Here is a 21,979-nt window from a genome sequence, read left to right on the forward strand (position 1 = left end):
AAGATCGACTAAGCATGTTGGGGGTTGGGGCAAAGGAATCAGAAGTTACGGAACACAGTAAATACACATCTGGTTTGAGGAGTAACTGCAGCATATGTGACATTGGCAGTGGTGTCTCCGAGATGGTGGAACTATATTACATTAACCAATTTAGGACTACACAAGACAGGTATCATCCAGCATCAGGATATAGCTGCAGGGTTTTGTGAACCATTCCCATTTGTAACTTTAGGAAACTGATGTTTTTCTTAGCCCATTTTAATATTACTACTTGAGTAACAGGTCAAATAATAAGGACAACATACACAACCTCCAACTAAAATCTTGTCGTAGTCTAGATAGTGACGTGGTACATTAGAAAATTTTAAAACTGCAGTTCCTTTTGGATCCCCCAAAGTGTATCTGCATTCTTCAAATGGGCCTCTTCCTCAGGAGTCAGAGTCACTCTCACATCGGAGATTCCATTCTGCCCCAAGATGCAAGGAACACTAAGGAAGACATCATCTTTTATTCCATAGAGACCCTTAATCATGGTGGAAATTGGATGCACCCACCTAAAATTCTTCGTTATACTTTCTGCCAAATCTGCCACAGACAGTCCAATGGCCCAGGAAGTGTAGCCTTTCAGTTTGATCACCTCATAGGCACTGTCAACCACCTGTTTGTAAACCTCTTTCCACTGTTCCTTATCTGCATCAGTGCCTAAGTCAGGGTGCAGATTCTTCAGAGAGACACCAGCAACATTTGCTCCACTCCATACAGGCACACTGGAGTCTCCATGCTCTCCAAGGACCCACCTATGACAGCTTAATGGGTGAACTCCCAACCTTTCCCCTATTAGGTAACGGAACCGGGCTGAATCCAGATTGCAATCACTTCCAATAATGCAGTTTTTGGGAAAGCCAGTTATCTTCCAAGCCACATAGGTAAAGATATTCACTGGATTGGAAACAACAAGCAACTTGCAGTTTGGGCTGTATTTGACAATATTAGGAATGATGAACTTAAAGATGTTCAGGTTACGCTGGATCAAATTAAGACGACTTTCTCCCTCTTGCTGACATGCCCCAGCCGTGATAATAGCCAGCTTGGAGTTTGCAGTCACATTATAGTCTTTGCCAGAGACAATTTTTGGTGTTCTAAAGAAAAGGCTGCTGTGCTGGAGATCCATCGTCTCTTCCTTCAATTTGTCTTCCATGACATCAACAAGAGCGAGTTCATCTGCCAAGTCCTTCATTAAGATACTGATGGCACAAGTCATGCCAATAGCACCAACCCCAATGACTGTAATCTTATTCTGGGAGATATTGTCTTCCTTAAGAAGATTCTGAATCAGCTGATCCTTGAGAGTTGCCATTTTGGACTTAGAACCAAAAGGAATCAGGAGTGCGTGGTAGGCAGCAGGTGGCCGTGTGCGGGGTCAGGTCGGGGTCGGGACTTGGCGGCTGTGGCTCCTCCTTATTTCCTATTTTGAAGAACGGCTTCCCTATCCTCCACCCTGAAATGTCTGTATTGCCCACCCCCATGCCCCACCCCATCCATCCATTAGCAAGGTCACCGTCACCTCTCTCTAGTGAAGCACCTGGGTGGCTGAGTCACTTAGTCAGCTAAGTGTTTGACTCTTGGTTTTTCAGCTCAGGTCATGATCTCAGGGTTGTGAGATCGAGTGCCACACCCCCATGCGTGCTGGGCATGGAGCCTACTTAAGATTTGATTCTCTCTCCCTCTCCCTCCATCCCTACCTCCCCAAACATCCCTGTCCCAGCTCACAGTCTCTCTCTCAAAAAAAAAAAAAAAAAAAAAAAAGGATTGCACAGCTTTGTAGCTATCACCCTCCAATCCATTCTCTGCACTTTAGCCAGATGGGACTTCCAAAAATGCAAAATCTGAGTACTACGTCACTCTGGATGCTCGAGAACTTTTCAAGGTCTTCTCTTAGCTTTTTATATTGAGTTCACATTCTATAAATTACCCTACAGTACCTTGCAGGATCTGGCTCCTCTGTTCTTGTCCAATCTTATCTCTTGACTTGACCCTTGACAACCAGTCTGCCTGACCTGCTTTGTTCTAGGACCCACCCTCAGTAAACTTCTTTCATTTGTTCCTCTCTTCTCCAAGCTGCTTTCTCTGCTTGAAACAGTCTTTCCTTCTGTTTTCATAAGGCAAACACTTATTTATCCTTCAGCTTTCAGCTTTGGGGAACCTTCCTGGGCCTCCAGAGTTTGTGGTGCCTCTTCTGTTTTCCTGTGACACTATACACCTTATTCTGCATTGATCTCTCCAGACCATGTATTTTTTTGTCTGTACCTCCTCTACTATATAAGCCCCAGAAGGCAGAGACTTCTTTGTTCTCTATTTTATTCACACATGAAGCATGGTAAGCACACAATGACAACCTTTTGAATAAATGAGCTGTTTGGTGCTTTTATTTATGCTTTTGCAGTACACTGTGAACATATTTAGGTCCCAAGAGAAACATGGCCATTTTCTTCTTTGACAGAATGGATTTGCAGGCTGTTCTCAGACCTACCTTGACTTATAGATAATCTATTTAATCAATAAGTTAATTCCACAAATAATATGGAGGGCCAGGAACATTCTATTGGCTGGGTACAGCCAGTAACAGAGCAGACACAAATCTTGTAGAATCTAATTTTATAGGCTGGTTACATGATCACCATCCTCCTCTTCTCTACCAACCCTCCCTGAGACCAATTTGACATTCTGCTGGAATCCTCTCCAACTGTTGATGAGTCCTGCCTGTATAGGACACCATGTTTTGGGATGCCTAGGTGGCTCAGAGGTTGAGCATCTGCCTTGGCTCAGGGTGTGGTCCCAGAGTCCTGGGATTGAGTCCCATATCAGGCTTCCTGCATGGAGCCTGCTTCTCCCTCTGCCCCCCACCCCCGCCCTCTCTCTGTCTCTCATGAATAAATAAATAAAATCTTAAAAAAAAAAAAAAAGGATGCTATGTTTCATGGCCATACTCCTAGATTCTATTTTATTTTTAAACTTTCTGTAATGGAAGATTCAAACATATACAAAAGTTCAGAGAATAGGTTAATGAACCTCTGTATATCTAACATGGCAACCTCTGTCCAGGTCATTTCATTTATTACCCCTCCCCCCCACATACATACTTGTCCACTATCCACTAGATTATTTTAAAGCAAAACTGGGCATCTAGTTATTTCATCCATAAATCCCTTCTGAAGGAAGAGGGTTTTCACAGGGACTTGGAGGATGGAAAGCTCACAGATCAGTGGAGAAGAAGCAGCATGTCATCTGAAATGAGAATGAGAGTATAAGGAAAGATTTGGACAGGAAATGAAGAGTGTATACACAGTCAGGAGGAAGCTGTGCTGGAGAGAGAGAAGGTTGGGAACGTCAGGTAGAAATAATTACAAAAAGTTTCAAATGCCAGCCTGAGGATGTTGGGTTCCTACAGAGAAGGGTAGATATTCACATAATATTTTAGATTTGGAATGAACCAAGCAGTGTTTGAGTGAATGATCATCTAGGGTGAGAGTGGGCCCAGGGAACCCAAGGGGCAAAACAAATAGAGGGGAAATGGGTTTAGAGGAGTCATTATTATCATTCAGCACAACCAATGGGCCCAGATCACCATGATATTGGTAGAAACGGTGAGGAGGGATGGGTGAGGATGTGTTTCAAAGACTGAGATAATAAAATGTGCTCCTTGTCCCAATGGACTGGTGAAGGAAAGAATAAGAGATGAGTCTGAGGCTCAAGTCTGGGTGGCTAGGAGCCTGGAAATGTCACAAAGTCAAAGAAAATGTGAGGGAGAATCTCTTAGGGAGATGATAAGTTTTATTTTGGAATTAATAACAAGGATATCCAAATATAAATATCAATTAGTCTGTTGGAGATGCAGGATTGGAATGTGGGTGGAAGTGATAAAGAAGGTTTCAGTTGACCCACATAAAACTGACAGTCGAGGTCAGGTGTTTCTAATAGTTTTACACATGAAGAATGAAAAGAGAAACCAGGAGAAGAAGGAAAAAGCAGGAAGCAGATAGCAAGGAATATGGGAGGAGGAAAGAAATAAAAGAAAAGGACAGAAAAAGGAGAACAGAATTGAGGAGAGGGTAGGGAAAAAAGAGCAAGTCAGAAGAAAGAAGAATCATGGCCATGACAGGAAAAAAAAAAAAAAAAAAGATAAAAGCACCAGGAGAGTAAAATAACCTCCAAAGTCAGAGGAGAGCCTTTGTAAAAAAAGAATTTTGGTCATGAGTGGGACTCTGTCGGTTGGAAAAGCCCACTGAATATGCATGATGTCATGTACTGTACATTCACGACACACACAAGGCCACATTCAATCCATTGACCTTAAGGGCAGAGCACAAGGCTCATTTGTTCCCCCCCCCCATGAGCACTTGCCTCTGAAAAGAAGGAGAAGTCTGTCCTGGGAGAGTTCTTACTCTTCCGTCAGGCTAGTTCGCTGGGTTGTGAAAAACCAGAAATTGAAAAATTCATTTCTGCTTCGAGTCACTCTAGTAAGTAAGTGGCAGGTAATAGGTTTGGGAGACACATGGGCACCAAATTTAGTGTCAGGGAAGAAAGAAGTGACAAAGTCAAGACTCAACACTGGAGAAGAACTAATATAGCTTAGAAGGAATGAGCTGTGCCTCAGTCTCTACTATGATCCAAACAGGATTTACTTTTGCAATTGGGTGGCCTCCTTTGGTGACTACAGGAAAAATAAATCTAACACAGAACCATGGAAGACAAATAAAGTCCTATAAATTGCATTAATCATGGGAAAATTGCATCATGGCACAGATTAGGTGGCATGACAAATACAGACAGAAGGGAGATAGTTCTCGGAAAAAAGAGCCAGAAAAAATAGAATTTGTGCATTACCAGAATCACATGGAAGAGAGGTGATTGATATCTAGAACATTGGTAGTGACGACATAGAAATCAAGTAAGGTAGACGTAGAGGAGATGGTTAGTTTATCATCGTGTTTTGTTCATTTAGATATTCTTTTGGAAATACCTATTTTCTTTTTTTGTCCACGTTCTATGTTAACCAAGATTGTTTTTTCTATTGTTTTTTAAGACTATGTTTATTTAGAGATAACTTTGATTCAATATTCGCCAAGAGTTTTTTCCTTTATTTTTTAAAAACCTAATTGATAGAAAATTTTGAACTTAGAAGTAGAAAGAACAGTATAATGAACTCACATGTATCTATTACCCAGTTTTTAAACCCATCTAGAAATGCTTCAATATACATCTATCTTTTGCTGAACAAAACTTTTAAAAATAGCACTTATGCCATTATGATAGTACAACTTAAAATAATTCCTTTATATAATTGAATACTAAGCCTATATTCACATTTCCCCAATTATCTCAAAGATGTATTTTATAGTGAGTTTGTTCAAAGTAGGATCCAAACAATGTCCATACATTGGCTTTGGTTGTTATATCTCACAAGTATCTTGTATTCTCTAACAATGCATGCCTCTATTTTTTTATGCCATTATTTTGTGGAGAAAGTAGCTCATCTGACTTATAGGATATCTCATTCAGGATTTCATTTATTACATATTAATGATCTTGTTTAAATGTTCTTCCTCTTGTTTTCTGTAAACTGACCACTAAACCTACTGAGTTGATAAGATTCAGGTTTGATTTTTTTTTTTTTTAAGCAAGAATATACTCCATAAGTGGTGGTGTGTTTTTCCAACCATAGGACATCATTATACAGACCAGTTGTTTTAATGATACCAAGATGGATCAATGGGTTAAGGAAAACATTTCCATTATGGAGGTCTTCATTGACTTTTAACCTAATTGTTTTAGCAAACACTAATTGTTGCCTAGATCATAAAGGGGTGCAAAACGATGCTTTTTGAATCCTATCATTTTTTCTTCATTCACTGGTCAGAATTATAGGTCTACGAAGATCTTTACCACATCAACAATTTGGTTACCCTGAAATACAGTACATACAGGAAAGGAAGGATATTTCATACTTTCCTTTTCAATGTTACTGTGCCTTAGCAACCTTCAAAGATGACCAATGAAATATTTTTGAAAACCATCATAAACTCAGGAATTTTTATATATCTGATTCTTTGTCTTGCTCAAATGGTCCCATCTTTGGCAAATGGGAGCCTCAAAGGTGGCTTTTGTGTCCTTTTGATATGATTCCATTTGTTTTGAAAGGCTTCTTTATTTCTTCCTTGACATAAAATGATGTCCCAGACTTACTTGTTAATTTTCTGCCCTAGTCTTGAAATCAGGCACTTTTCCAAAAGAGTTCTGGTTTCTCATAGTGGGGAATGGTTTCTGATTTCTCTTACTGGGAAGTTCTGATTTCTCTTAGTGGGGAATGGTATTTAGAGACCAGAATCTGAATGCTGGTCATGCATATTATTACTGAATTAGCATTGCTTCTCAGACTTTTCAGGGACAGAGCAATGAAGTGTGCATTTTTTATTTATTTTAAGAAAAAAGATAAGTTCATATTGATTTCCTATTCAAATGGAAGATTATGGGATTTTTACTTAATTTCTTTGTTTTATACTCTTTAGTAATCTTACTGTTATTAGTAATACTGATGTTTTACTATCTCTCATTTTTTAGTCAATAGCCAATAGTTCATCAAATACTTATGAAAATCTAGGTAGTAAAAACAAAACAATAAGGGGAATACAAGAAAACATTATTGTAAAAAGGAACTACAATTGCTATCTTCAGAAACATAAGAGACAATACTGCTTCCACAGAATTACTGCAAGAAAATTTTAACCTATGTTAAATGTGTTGTGAATTACAACTAATTAGTAATTATGTTAATATTATAAAAATCAAGTTTTTCAGGAAAGGAGAAATAAGATACAAATACAAAATCAAGTAAATTAAGGGGTCCCTTGTGGCTCAGTTGGTTAAGCATCTGCCTTCAGTTCAGGTCATAATCCCATCCCTCACATTGGGCTATCTGCTCTGTGGGGAGCCTGCTTCTCTCTCTCTCTCTCTGCCTGCTGCTTCTCCTGCTCATGCTCTCTCTGTCAAAGAAATAAATAAAATCTTTTATTTTTTTAAATCAAGTAAGCAAAAACCCTGCAACCATGAACTTAAATTGAAAATATTAATAGGAACTCAGTTTTTCTTATTTTCAAAAATAAATATTTTCTCACTATTTGCCCTTAAAAATTCATAAAACAATGACAATGCAGTGGCAAAGACTATCCTTCAAGCCCAGATGGTAGTCTCTAAATAACATTTCCTAATGAAAAGGAAGTAGGAATCATGGGAAAAATATCACAAGGATGCAATGAGCCAAATCTAGGATGTGGGAAATTCTATAGAAACTTAAGACCCAGGCAGCCTGGGTGGTTCAGCAGTTTAGCGCCACCTTCGGCCCAGGGCCTGATCCTGGAGACTCGGGATCCAGTCCCATGTTGGGCGGGCTTCCTGCATGGAGCCTGCTTCTCCCTCTGCCTGTGTCTCTGCCCCTCTCTCTCTCTCTGTCTCTCATGAATAAATAAATAAAATCTTAAAAAAAAAAAAAAAAAGAAACTTATGACCCAATTTCTCCCACAAATAAATGGCAATTTAAAAAGAGAGGAACCAATATGTATTATGTGTGGATCTTTTTTGGGTTCTGTGGTATAATAAGACATATATTTGTATGATATTTTAAAATCACTAATTTTTTTACATATGATATATGATAGTATTATTATGTTACAAAAAAAGAGTCCTTATCTGGGGTGCCTGGCTGGCTCAGTTGGTAGAGCATGTAACTCTTGATCTCAGGTCATGAGTTCAAGGCCCACTTTGGGTCTAGGCCTTACTTAATGAAAGTCCTTATCTGCTAGCATTCTGAAATTTTTATAATTGAAATGATATGAGATTTGGTATTTGCTTTAATACCATATACTCTAGATTTAAAAAGTGGAGGAGATATAAGTAAAACAAATTTGGCACAATATTGATAAATATTGAAGCCAGGTGGTACAGTTTCAATATATACTATTCTTTTTCTTGTATGTTTGAAAATGACATTAACAAAAGTTTAAAAAAAGACATTATTTAGAAACACTAAAGAAAACTGAAATTAATGGAGAAATATAAGGATGCTTAAAAAGTGATTAAGTCATTAATTAATTAAACACAAGAATCATGAACAAATCCAGCCCAAATCCCATGCCTCAGGGTCCAGTAAGGAGCAGGATGTGCCTGAAATTCTTCCAAAGTCCCAGTTCAGGGCCTGGACTCAGCTCCAGATGTCCCTTGACCCTTGGGCCTCCTTTGCCTAGGGCAGCAATTTGTGTTCCCAGCCTGCTGGTTGGAGACCCTTTGTATAGCAGGCCACACGTGCAGCCTCATAATTCACAGAGCCCTTCCCGACATGCGTGAATAGTTGGTCACATTCTCCACATTTTTATGCAGATGACATTGCATAGGGTGGAGGTTGGGGACTGGGGCAGCTGATTAGGAAATCACCAAAGGCAGTCAAAAAAAAAACAAAAAAACAAAAAAACCCCAAGGAACCTCCCTAAGGAACACCACAGGAAACCAGCATAAGCTCACAGCCTTTGGGTTTGTTCCTCTGTGGTGCTGGTTGGGAGTCACAGGCCTGCTGCAGTGTCCCTCTCTCCAGCTTCCGTCTCCCCCTCAGCTGTTGTTTCCCCTCAATCTCTTTCCTCCCACCCAAGGTACAGGAGGACTTCATTCCATTTAGAGAACTCCTAGTGTTTCCTGGCGGCCAGCGATGATTCATTTTTATTCCCTTGAATCTTCTCCATGGCCAGAGCATTGTTTTCCATATCCTTCCCATCCCCCAGGAGAGAACAAAAGGCCACACATTTGGTCTTCTGGCTGGAGTCTATGCTAGATAGACCATGACATCCCACACCTTGAGCTAGGGTTCCTCCAGCTCCCTTAGATTTCACAAAGCATTTTGAGATAAACTCTTAACAGTAGGATACATTCACTTTCCGGTTGAAGTGATGTATTATATGATTCATCTGTTCCCTAATATTTCCAGTCAGAGTCATGAAATCTGGCCTCTACCCCTGATGCAAACCCTTGTGTTTATAAGAAGTAACCTAAGTAACCTACCACATTTTCAGAGTTGAAATCATGCTTCCTGTCCCATGAATTTGTAAACTCAGCAAGACAACATTTTCTCTGTTGCAAATCAATCCTACTTGAAAAGTTGGTATTATTGAAATAAGTTCTAAATAAGGCAGGTTTGAATAAAATTTCATCTTCACACTTCTACCCCAAACTATGGCTAGATCAATGGGACCTTCAATTGTATTTTATTTCAACTTTGTGATCCCAAATGGAGGCACAATCATATTAGCAAAATTGAAGGATTAAAAAGTGACCAAGATCATCCAAAATTCTATTTGCAACAGAGGACAAGTAGGATTCCCAGAATCACAGAAAGTTTGCAGTACATAGACTTTAGCCAGCATCTACCCTCTCTTTTCAGAAATAGTAAAACTGAAGTCCAAAGAGAGTGGTATTTTGCCTAAGACAACAGAGGTAGTAAGTTGAAATCAGGTTCAAAACCAAGTTTACCACAAAAGACTCAAAATTCATTTTCTCACTCATGTCAACTGTGTCAACTTCTGAAGTATCCTCCTTACTGGTGTCCACCTCCTTGCCGGTCTCTTCTTGTCCCTTCCATCTGTCCTCCATACTGCTACCTGCCATGGCCACCTAGCCTCTGATCACATATCTCTCGGCCCAGAACTGTTCCATCATTCTGACTGTTCCCACTGACATTTCAGTGGTATCTCATAGTGCATGAGCGTGCTCTTCCCAGAGCACATGGAAAAGAAGCTACTCCTCAAGCAAGCTCTGGGTTTAGCTACATCTCTTTCCATGCAGTTTTCTCTGTCCAGAAGATTCTTCCTCTTTATCTTTACCAGACAAGATCCTCTTACCTTTTAGAGGCTCAGTTCAGATGACACATCCTCCACAAAACTTTCATTAATGCTGCTAAGTGAAACCTCTTCCCTCTATCTCCTGCTCTGTACAGTTCAAAGCTCCATTTTAGTAGATACCACATTCCATCTGGTGTAACACTGGAGTCAATTATGAACATTCTGCTTTTTCCCACTAAACTATACATTCCTTTAAGTTAAAGACTAGATCTTATTTACAGCCCCAGCAGAAATATTTCTCACAGTGAACATCAAAAATATTTTTTTATTAAACTGTGTTGAAATCCACTATCTTGGGGTGTCTGGGTAGCTCAGGGGTTCAGCATCTGCCTTTGGCTCAGGTTGTGATCCCAGGGTCCTGGGATGGAGTCCTGCATCAGGCTCCCCACAGGGAGTCTGCTTCTCCCTCTGCCTGTGTCTCTGCCTCTCTCTCATGAATAAATGAATAAAATATTTTAAAAAAATAAAAAAGAAATCCACTATCTTTGAGAACCCAACAGCATTTAGTATAGACATATCATTCTGAAGAGCTGAAATTAAGTATTTTATATGTTTCTATACTTGATGTTCTCAAGTATAATGAAGGATACTTCTATTTCCCACAATGTGTCAGGAATAAAAATAGGAAGGATTCTTTCTCTTTTCCTGTTTCCTTAGATCAAGCTCAGCTAAAAGTTCAACTAAACATATAATTATTGAATGCTCTATAACAATCGCCAACCATCGCTGTCTATTATTAAAGAAAGTTGCAAAAAACTGATGGCCTTAGAAACTACCCTTGACTAGAAATCAGAAGACCTTGCTACTTCAGACTATACCAAATCTCTATCAATGTGACCATTGACCAATCACTTAATCTCTACTCTCTGCCTCAGCTGTAAAAAGGGCCATTCATAAAAGGTGGCTTCCATCATGGGCATGGATGCCATACACCCTGCAACAAAGTTGTAGACAATTCTGCAAATGTATATGGTATGAGTTAAAGCAGAGATTCTCAAAGTGTAGTCCCCAGTCAGAAATATCTACTAGGAATTTTATTAAAATGCACATTCTCAAGTTGTGCCCTAAATTAACTGACTCAGAAACACTGGTTCCTTGGTGTGAGGCCAATTCCTTTGCTGTGATGATACTGGATCTGGAAGGGGGTGGGGCTGCACTGGGGTAGTTCTTCTCCATCCTACCAGCTCGAAGTGCAGGCAGTCTAGAGTACTCTTTTCTATCACCTTTAAACAATTCTGCTCACCAGAGGCCCCATAGCCTACTTTCCTCATAGAGGTAAGCCTGAGGCTCAATGGACAAATGCTACAAAAATACTTTGAAAACTCAGAGGAGCCATATAAATGTAAATATTGTTAAAGTTGCCAAGCCTTTAGGGAGAAAAAATGGAAGAGACACTGATGGCATGACAATATAACCTACTCTCAGCTTTTGAAGAAATCATCATACACATAGCTTCCCTCCCTTGATTTTACTCTGCTTTTCTGTTTAAGCTTGAAACAAAGCTATAACAAATGGATAGAGTGAAGATACAGTAATGTATCTGGCAGCCCAGGGACACCTGGCTGGCTTAGTTGGTAGAACATGAGGCTCTTGATCTCAAGGTTGTGAGTTTGAGCTCCATAGTGGATGTAGAGATTACTTAAGAATAAAATTCTTTAACAGATTTAAAAAAATAGAAATAAGAAATAAAAGGAATCCAAGTACCCCATGACCAGTATCAGGGTATTTCCCTTACTTGGCAGAGATTAAAAGCTCTAGTGCCCTCTGGAGGGTTGGACAAAGAAGAGCACTACCTTTGATTATGAAGCAAATAGGATTTTCTCCGTAGTCCCACAATTCCAAGTCACTTGAATAAAGAATCAGAATTGTTTGCATGTAGTTTGACTCTGACACCCACCTCACCCAAGAGTCCCACTCTCTTCAGTCCTGCCTGTCTGTGTTGAGCTTTCTCAAATGCAGAATTGACTGGCCTCTTTCTTTTCTCCCCACCCTCCTGTGACAAACTGCTGTGGAGAACTACTTTCCAAAGTAAGCAGTGTAATGAGGGAGGAAACAACCTTGAATCATAAAGCCAGGATTTTAGTTAGGCTTCTGCTAGTTACTAGATGACTAAAGGTAAATCCCATCTTGACCACACTTTCCTTAGGGTCTTTGAATAAACTGTATGGTATTTCTAAACTACAAAATATTTACAGTGTAAGGTGATATGATCATACTGTTGATAGTAAAGGCTAGATAGACAAGTAAAATTATCTTGACCAAGACCTTTGTTTTCTAAAGAAGAGAGTTTGTAAACAAAGAAGGAAGCCAAGTTTATCTGCTATAACTAAATGACAGGGAACAAATCAAGATATCCTATTCCTTGAATGTCTATTCAAAACATGAGTTAGTGGTTGTTGGTTATCAGAGTCTCATATATCTGCTTCTACATTCAGTCTGTTTGTGCTCTATTGTTCAAGTTGAAGCATGTGAAAAAAAAATCCAACCTCATCCAGATAAGTAGTTGGAAAAGGGAGAGGTATTTCAACAGCTTCTCAGATTTGCTTGTGGCTTTTTATTCCCTTTTTTTAAAGTTTATTTATTTATTTAGTAATCTCTACACCCAGCATTGGGACTTGAACTCACAATCCCAAGATCAAGAGTCACCTGTTCTGACTGAACCGGCTTGGCAGCCGGCCTATGACTCTCTCTTTTTTATTTTAATTATGGAACACTTCACGAATTTGCATGTCATCCTTGTGCAGGGGCCATGCTAATCTTCTCTGTATTGTTCCAATTTTAGTATATGTACTGCCGAAGTGAGCACTGGCCTATGACTCTTGATCTTTTATACTACACCTAACTACCAAATGATAGTTTCTTAAACATTAGTAACAGGATAGAATCTGAAGCCATATAAATGAACTTTTTGTACTCTGTTTACCAAAATCCATTGAGCTATTTTGCACTTTGAATAGACCTTCAAGTGGTTCACTGAGTTATACAGATCTCCAAGGTTTTGACACATTTAGTTGCACAATATTAAAAAAATATCAAATTCATTAATGTCACCACCATCATCAAAATAATCAGAAGAGTCTTCAAATATGGAGAACCTGTGAAGTTCACTGGGGTAGATACAAGTTTTCTGGATTTCTAATTTTCACTTGAAAGCTCAAATTTTATCACAAATACTGGCACAGATACTGTTAGTTATTTTCCTTAAACGAGTAAGTTCACTTTATTTTTGATAAAATATCTGCCAAACACTGAAGTTTGAAAAACCATAATTTGTTTGCCAGACCTTTTTTTTTTCTTTTTTTTTTTTTAAGTAAAAATGGTGTTGAATAAAAAAGGGACTCTTTTTTAGGCTGCACGGGTGTTTTTCTTCAAGATGATCATTCTACTTTGACATGCAACAAGACTACCTTATGTGTATTCCCATTTTGTCACACTGAAGATTAAAAGGATATGAATTTAAGGGTCAACATTTGATACAATTAATAATTTCACTGCTTAAGGCCATTCTTAGGTAAAATTGGCCCTCTCCCCTTTTTGCAAATATGTGATGGTGAAGAATACACTGATTACTAATAGCTTGATGCCAGTATCTTGAGTCATGTTAAGGTGACAGCATTTTTGACCATCATCGTTTTTGCACTGTTGGTGCAGATATCAATGCAGCAAAAGAGGCAAATAATGTCTTGATATTGGTATGAAAATACTTTGACCTCAAAGGCTTCCTGAAAGGGTCTCAGTGCTTCCCAAGTTTGATCTGGGAATCATATTTTGAGAATCATTGCTCAACCTTCCTGCCTCAAAGTTTGCACTGTAATTTTCTCTAAAACTTCTGAAACAGACCATACATAGAGAAAAGGCTGGAAAAGAACTGGGGAGGCCAATACTCCAATGTTTACAAGGAACTTTCTGAAGAGAACTTTTATCTTCTTCTGCCCCCTTGTGGTCAACCATCAATACAATAGTTGGTTACCCCTTCAGGACTGTTCTATGTAAGACAAAGGAAAATGGATTCCTCTTTGATGTGGCAACGTCAGTATTTTATAGCCATACTTCCCTCATTCTCTTCTAGATCCAAGTGTGTTTGATACTTTAGTGACTAAAACCCAGGAGAATAAATTGTCATCATGATAAAGGCTGAGGATAGGGACTCTGGTGAAAATAATTGGTCTAGTTACTCTCAGGGGACGGTACCACAGGTCTTGGCTACCTTTATCTGTGAAAACCTTTGCTACCTTTCCATTGAGGAACTAACTATAATCCTCGAGTTTTTCCTCTTACTTTTTCTATGCCCAAAACAAGTTAAAGGGAGAAAAAGCAGGATTCTAAGTGGCTTCCTATGTAGTAATAAAGGGGAGGCTGACCCAGGATTTAAAAAGCTGTCTTCTGTGCCTCATTTGTTTTCACTGAGATCTCCTGAAGAAAAACAAAATCTGCACAGATGTTCTAAAACCTGCCCTCTTCACACTTTATGGTGAATTGCCAGATGTGGATGTTTGAGAGAAATCTGAAGATTAGGGTTACCAGACGGGTCCATGTATCATTGAAGCTAGCACCTAATTGGGGACCGAAAGTGAAATGAGGGATGGGGAGAAGAAGGGGACCTGGGGCTGGGGCCACAGGCAGAGAAAGCAGAAGAGCCTTTGGGTTTTACTCTACCCACTTCCCTCTCTCTTCCCCTCTTGCCAAGCTACTTGTGCTGAAGTGAGAGCTAAAGCACTCTGGGCTGAGGGGAGTTGTTGTACATAGCCTAGAGAAGATGGAGAAAAAAGAGAGAGAGAAGGGAAGACACAACACACTGCGGGGAAGGGTTGAGCTGGAGGGAAGCCATGTGGCTCTGGTCTCCAGGAGCCCATGAAGCAGGGTTATTCATAGGTAAGGAACTAGGGTGCAAAGCTGAAGGTAAGCTGGAAACCATGAGTAACAAATTACAAAGGTAGAGATGGAAATTCAGAACTCTGCCAGGCTGAGCTGAGAGAGAAGGGAGCAAATAAGAAGTGGGAGCCAACTGTAGTCCTTTGTCCAAGCCTCTAACCCATTTCACAGAAGGGTAATTCTTCACATTTATACTAATGTCAAAGGCAGGGGAAGGATTGAGGTCATCCCAAATCCTTCCTATGCATATTTTTCCACTGCCTCTCCTGGCTCCAGCCCACCTGGAAATATTCTAGCAAACAGCTTGTTATTCCCCCAATGAGTCAAGTCATGTTATCACTAGTTTTCCAGGCTGGTTTCCACTGCTCCACAGTCTCTGAAGAGTGTCCCCCTGTGGCACTCTCTGCATTCACCCATCAGATGCCATCTGAGATGTCCTGACCGCTTGAGACAGGGCCACTGCCACAAGTTCCCACTGCACCCCACACTTACCCCTAGTTTCATACTCACGGCTTTATTCTGCATGCCCTCAGCATGGTGAGGCTAGGACTGTTGACATCCCTCTTGTATTCCTGCTCCCAGCACAGTGTTTGAAGATGGGAGTCCCACAGTGAAAACTTAGAGTGCTCTCTGATCCCACTTTGGGAACTCTTAGATCACTTGAGCACACATACTTCTGAGGAATTCCTCTCATGCTTGAAGACATAGCTCAACAGCTCCCTCTCCTTGAAATCCTCCCTCCCTGAGGTACCCAATCCCACTAATACTCCTTTCTCTGTGGCTAGTGCCCATGATTTGTACTGATGGTGGCATATAGCTAACTGGCCTGCAAGAGATTTAGTTCATTGTAGGTGGATTTTCCCCACAGGAGTTCCAGCTACTTGCTGGCAGAGGACACTCCCAGCCCCATTCCCTCCTAGTTTACCTTGTATAGAAGTCACTGTAAAATATGCACTAATTTCATATTTTTCTCTTGGAAACAAGGACTTTGTGGTGATTAGCAGGATGGACTTGAATGATGTAAGATAAAGCACCACTTCCAATTACAATTCTCAAAAAGGATTGGACTTAAAGAAGACATTTAAAGTGAATTTTGTTAAATTAACCTGTTTATTCACAGACTTCCATCATCATGTCTAAGATGCATTCAGGTGGAAAACATTCTTAGCTCAATGTGAAGAGGAGGCTTGGTATAGTAGAAAACTCACGGGATCCCTGGGTGGCGCAGCGGTTTGGCGCCTGCCTTTGGCCCAGGGCGCGATCCTGGAGACCCGGGATCGAATCCCACGTCGGGCTCCCGGTGCATGGAGCCTGCTTCTCCCTCTGCCTGTGTCTCTGCCTCTCTCTCTCTCTGTAACTATCATAAATAAATAAAAAAAAATTAAAAAAAAAAAAAAAAAAGAAAACTCACAGATTTACAATCAGACAAACTTTAGTTTAAATCCCACCTGCACCCCTTAGTCTTTGAACACATTACTTAACCTAATAATTGTTGTCAGGCTGGCAGAGAGATCAAGCATAGGAATTAGTAGTAGTAGTAGTAGTAGTAGTAGAAATAGTAGTAGTAGTAGGCAGTGAGCAGATAAAATTTTCTGTAATAAAATATGAAACTGGAGTATACCCAGAACTTAGGGATAAGCACTTATAAGTGCTCAAATAGCATTTATAGGTAGATCTGGAGCCTCTTTCAATTACAAAGATGGAAACTGAATTCAAGGGCAGCCCGGGTGGCTCAGCGGTTTAGCCCCGCCTTCAGCCCAGTGCGTGATCCTGGAGATCCTGGATCGAGTCCCGTGTCAAGCTCCCTGCATGGAACCTGGTTCTCCCTCTGCCCCTCTCTCTCTCTCTATCATGAATATATAAATAAAAATTTTTAAAAAAGGAAACTGAATTCAAACAGGTTAAGCAGAAGAGAGAACTAGTCAATCATAAGTCTGATATGTGTCTAGTTTCAGCCACATATGAATCCAGAGGTTCAAATGATCTCAGAGCTCTGTCTTGCTCTCCATGCCTTGAGCAGACTCTCTCCATAGCGTGGGTAAGAGGACTCAACAGTCCAGCTGCTCATCCCACAAAGTCAGCAAATCCAGAGGGAAACAGAAATGAGTCCCTGGGGCCAGAGGTGAGGAAGCACCAAGTCAGAACCCCATAGAATGGAGAAGGGCCGTTTCCTAAAGCAAAGCTGGGTGGTTTTACCAGAGGAAGTGGGCATATGCTGTATAGGCAAACACAAGAGTCGCACACTAAAGTCAGTTTGAATTAATTATGCCCGGAATGTTTTACCTTATCTCCAGATGGGAGAGATCTCTTTGTTCTCTGGTGTTCTCCAGAGATCTTGGAGATAATCAACTTCCTGATGTCTTTCTAAGAAATATGTAAGTATGAATTATGGTAATGATGACTAACATATGTTGAACTTACTGCCTACAAGTGCTGTGCTTTGTAGCATAAAGTGCTGAATGCTTTATACAGATGATCTCCTTTCATCCTCCCCACTTCCCACTGAGGAAGGCACTGTTATCTCCTTGATTCAGATGAGGACAGAGGCACAGAAAAGTCATTGCCCAAGGGGGTGGAGTCAGAATTCTAACCCCAGGATTCCCATGTGAAGGCTTGCACACCTAACCAGCACAACACCTGCACCTGACCACACGCATAATCTACCATCTGCAACATAGTGCACATAGTTCTTTACACAATGGTCTCCAGCATCCCGCAGTTACTGAGCAGAGCAGATATTATGTTATTATCACTTAAAGATGACGTAAGTAGCGGTGAACTATTTTTTTCATTTCACCTCCTATGACTGTAAAAGGGCACTGATATCATGTACATTGTTGAATGGTCCAAGACTTAAATGAGGCAATATTTACAAAGCATTTGGTGTGGTGCCTGACACACAATAAGCTGCTGCTGGTGTTGTTGTCATTATCAGGCTAATCAATTGTGTTTGCACCTGGCTGTCCTGGGGATAGAGGACCTGAGTAGGATGGGGTATCTGCATGTACTGAACCCCTCAGTAGTCGCGTGGATCTATGACAGGGATATCCGAACATCTGGTCTTCCTTCTTTGTTTTCATGGAGGAGTTTCTCCATAGCCAAGGGTGCTCCAGGAGATGCCGGATGGGTACTCCTGCAGGGCCAAACATGAGAGGCGGGGAGTCCTGTCTAGCTTAAGGAAATGTGCCAGTGGTGTTCTTTGCCCCTGCAACCCTTCTAGAGCTGGTCAGGGCAGGAAGCTGTAAGTGAAATTCGATAGAAAGCTCCTACTCTCATGGCCATTCCCATCTCCGATTATCTCCCTCATGCCACTAGAAATTCTATGCATTAGTGGTTTATTTCAGTTAGGGAGGAGGACGGCCAGACAAGCAGGAGCTAGCTACCGTGAGTTGGATACTGTCTAGCACAAGGATTCTTTTTTTTTTTTTTTAATTTTTATTGGAGTTCAATTTGCCAACATATAGCATATCACCCAGTGCTCATCCCGTCAAGTGCCCCCTCAGTGCCTGTCACCCAGTCACCCCCATCCCCCCGCCCACCTCCCTTTCCACCACCCCTTGTTCGTTTCCCAGAGTTAGGAGTTTCTCATGTTCTGTCTCCCTCTCTGATATTTCCCACTCATTTTCTCTCCTTTCCCCTTTATTCCCTTTCACTATTTTTTATATTCCCCAAATGAATGAGACCATATACTGTTTGTCCTTCTCCGATTGACTTACTTCACTCAGCATAATACCCTCCAGTTCCAACCACGATGAAGCAAATGGTGGGTATTTGTCATTTCTAATGGCTGAGTAATATGCCATTGTATACATAGACCACAGCTTCTTTATCCATTCATCTGTTGATGGACACCGAGGCTCCTTCCACTTCCAATAGTTTGGCTATTGTGGACATTGCTGCTATAAACACTGGGGTGCAGGTGTCCCGGCGTTTCATTGCATCTGTATCTTTGGGGTAAATCCCCAACAGTGCAATTGCTGGGTCGTAGGGCAGGTCTATTTTTAACTCTTTGAGGAACCTCCACACAGTTTTCCAGAGTGGCTGTACCGGTTCACATTCCCACCAACAGTGCAAGAGGGTTCCCCTTTCTCCACATCCTCTCCAACATTTGTTGTTTCCTGTTAGTTTTCACCATTCTCACTGGTGTGAGGTGGTATCTCATTGTGGTTTTGATTTATATTTCCCTGATGGCCAGTGATGTGGAGCATTTTCTCATGTGCTTGTTGGTCATGTCTATGTCTTCCTCTGTGAAATTTCTGTTCAGGTCTTTTGCCCATTTCATGATTGGATTGTTTGTTTCTTTGCTGTTGAGTTTAATAAGTTCTTTATACATCTTGGAAACTAGCCCTTTATCTGATATGTCATTTGCAAATATCTTCTCCCATTCTGTGGGTTGTCTTTTAGTTTTGTTGACTGTTTCTTGTGCTGTGCAGAAGCTTTTTATCTTGATGAAGTCCCAATAATTCATTTTTGCTTTTGTTTCCCTTGCCTTCATAGATGTATCTTGCAAGAAGTTGCTGTGGCCAAGTTCAAAAAGGGTGTTGCCTGTGTTCTCCTCTAGGATTTTGATGGAATCTTGTCTCACATTTAGATCTTTCATCCATTTGAGTTTATCTTTGTGTATGGTGTAAGAGAATGGTCCAGTTTAATTCTTCTGCACATGGATGTCCAATTTTCCCAGCACCATTTATTAAAGAAACTGTCTTTTTTCCAGTGGATAGTATTTCCTGCTTTGTCAAGTATTAGTTGACCATAGAGTTGAGGGCCCATTTCTGGGTTTTCTATTCTGTTCCATTGATCTATGTGTCTGTTTTTGTTCCAGTACCACACTGTCTTGATGACCACAGCTTTGTAGTACAACCTGAAATCTGGCATTGTGATGCCCCTGGCTCTGGTTTTCTTTTTTAATATTCCCCTGGCTATTCGGGGTCTTTTCTGATTCCACACAAATCTTAAGATGATTTGTCCCAACTCTCTGAAGAAAGTCCATGGTATTTTGATAGGGATTACATTAAATATGTCTAGCACAAGGATTCTTAAGTTCTTTGTGCTCTGGCCCTTATGACACTTGGAGGAAGTTTATGGACCCCTTCTCAGAAAAATATTTTTGAATGCATGTTTTAAGACAGATGACAAGGGAAACCAATGATATTGAAATATAGTTATTAAAATAATTTTTAAAATTATGGTACAATATATGTACCTTTTTATTAATCCATAGCTACCATCGTGTCAAAGTCCTGATGAGAGTTTATGATCTTTAAACTCTCTGCAACCACCATAGTGTGCTCTGAAAATATCTGCAACTCCCATGGTGAGAGTCAAGTCAGAGGCACTTAGCAATTGCTGCTGGAGTGTGTTGCTTATGCTTGTAATGGAAAGAAATGCCTAATTTCAGATTGAGGTTATGGAAAAAAAGTAATTTTTTTCTTATCCAAGATCTAAGACCTTTGAATTCTTCTCTCCAAAGAGTCCAGTTCCCTAGGTTAAAAACAAGAAAACAAAAAACACTTGCTCTAAGAGCTTAAATTAAGAATTCACTGCAAGAAACTGATGTCAAGAACTCGGATAGAAGAGGATGGGAAAAGGAGAAACACTTAGATAGTGGTCTCATATTTTAGGATGCCTAAGAAATCTGGAAAGTTTATTGATGGTGTAGGCTCTGCTCCCGCAGATTCTGGTTCATCAGGTCTAGGGGTGGGGTCTGGGATTCCTCCCAAGGCTCTTTTGGAATTAGAACTCAGGTCTATCTGCCCCCAGAGCCTGAGACTCTATACACTCTATACATTCAATACACTCCCTGACCATCTGGAGATAAGAGTAGGGTCAGGATATCACCAAGGAAACCAGCATCTGGGATATCCAGGAAATTGTACAAGGCACAGCTCATGTCAAAGCAGGCTTTGAATCCATACTGCACCACCAGAGGGACATAAAATGGAAAACTAAAGACCTCCTGGCAATTTTACAGCCTACTTTATGGCTGATCTGGCTCCATCTCCTACTACCACTGCCCCAACTGTCAAACAGTTGTCCTTTGACCATCAGGTAAGTAGCCCAGCTCTTCCTGGTTCCATTTGCTCTGCCTAAGAGAAAAATAGACATACATCTTCACTCAAAAGACCACAGTTCTTCTTGTACCCATTGTTTGGCCTTATTGGAATGGGCAGCAAAAGACAGCACATACCAAACATCTGAAAATGTCCCCTGTTAACAGAGCCATCTAGTTTCTTTTAGTTTCCATCTGTTGAATTGAAAGCTCAAATTGCAGCAGAATGTTTTCATAGGCAACATTCCCATGCCTCTCTCCACACACTTTAAGACACAATTAGTACACTGTGAGAGAAACAAAAGCACATTCCTCATGGAATTCCAAGGTAGGGAATTCAGAGGCCACTGCCAGTGGGAAGTTCAATTCACCTCATTTCATTTATGGGGCCTTGCAAGAGCCGAGAGACGGACGAGCCCTTAATTCTCCCACACCTCTTCCGCTCCAACTCTGGGCATTCAGTCATTGACTGTTCCTTATGAGATTTACATCAGGAGCTGGTAACCTTTCAGAAATGTTATTCCAAGTACTCATTCATTCATTCCCTTATGGAAATAAAAGGGCAGTTGTCTATCTTCTGCCAAAAGGTAGGTTGGCCTGAAATTTTAATTAGGGCTACCAAAGATCACCCACTCTCTCCCAGATTTTCTGCAGCTTTTGAGGAGCAAAGGTAGATTTTCTCCAAACTCCTTCCTTGAAGGGAGAAGCTTCCCCAACCCTTATGTCATGTAAGTCTCAAAACCATATATTGAACTGATATTGGTAAACACTAAGAATATCTATTAAACCTTCCTAGATGTCTATAGTAGGCTGGTTTTTTTTCAATTGAGATGTAATTAACATGTAACATTACGTTAATTTCAAGTGTACAACATAATGATCCCTTATTTGTGTCTGTTACCAAATGATCACTACAGTGAGTCTAGGTAACATCATCACCACACACAGTTTCAATTTTGTTTTCTTATAATGAGAACTTTTAGGATCTACCCTCTTAGCCACCTTCAAGTATACAATACAGAATTGTAACTGTAGTCATCATGCTATACATTATGTCTCTAGGACTTATTTATCTTATAATTGGAAGTTGTAACTTTTGGTCCCTTTTACCCATTTTGTC

General features: G+C 40.4%; 1 protein-coding gene, 1 long non-coding RNA gene and 1 other non-coding gene across 3 annotated transcripts; all 3 read right to left on the reverse strand.

Annotated features, from left to right (window-relative positions):
- Positions 1 to 364: 364 nt before the first annotated feature.
- LOC490690 (L-lactate dehydrogenase A chain-like) lies at positions 365 to 1,375 on the reverse strand. Its single transcript, XM_038544034.1, has one exon. It carries the CDS (start codon positions 1,355 to 1,357, stop codon positions 365 to 367), a length of 993 nt encoding a protein of 330 aa, XP_038399962.1. The 5' UTR covers positions 1,358 to 1,375.
- An 11,262-nt stretch (positions 1,376 to 12,637) lies between these two features.
- On the reverse strand, positions 12,638 to 12,744 carry LOC119873165. The gene has a single exon (XR_005363946.1). It is a non-coding gene; the product is annotated as a U6 spliceosomal RNA (small nuclear RNA).
- A 3,178-nt stretch (positions 12,745 to 15,922) lies between these two features.
- LOC111097217 lies at positions 15,923 to 21,087 on the reverse strand. Its single transcript, XR_005362862.1, has 3 exons — positions 20,998 to 21,087; positions 17,094 to 17,174; positions 15,923 to 16,167 (listed from the first exon to the last, which is right to left on the reverse strand). It is a non-coding gene; the product is annotated as an uncharacterized LOC111097217 (long non-coding RNA).
- Positions 21,088 to 21,979: the final 892 nt, after the last annotated feature.

This window comes from Canis lupus, chromosome 8, assembly GCF_011100685.1.
Source record: "Canis lupus familiaris isolate Mischka breed German Shepherd chromosome 8, alternate assembly UU_Cfam_GSD_1.0, whole genome shotgun sequence".
In the NCBI taxonomy this organism is placed as follows: domain Eukaryota; kingdom Metazoa; phylum Chordata; class Mammalia; order Carnivora; family Canidae; genus Canis; species Canis lupus.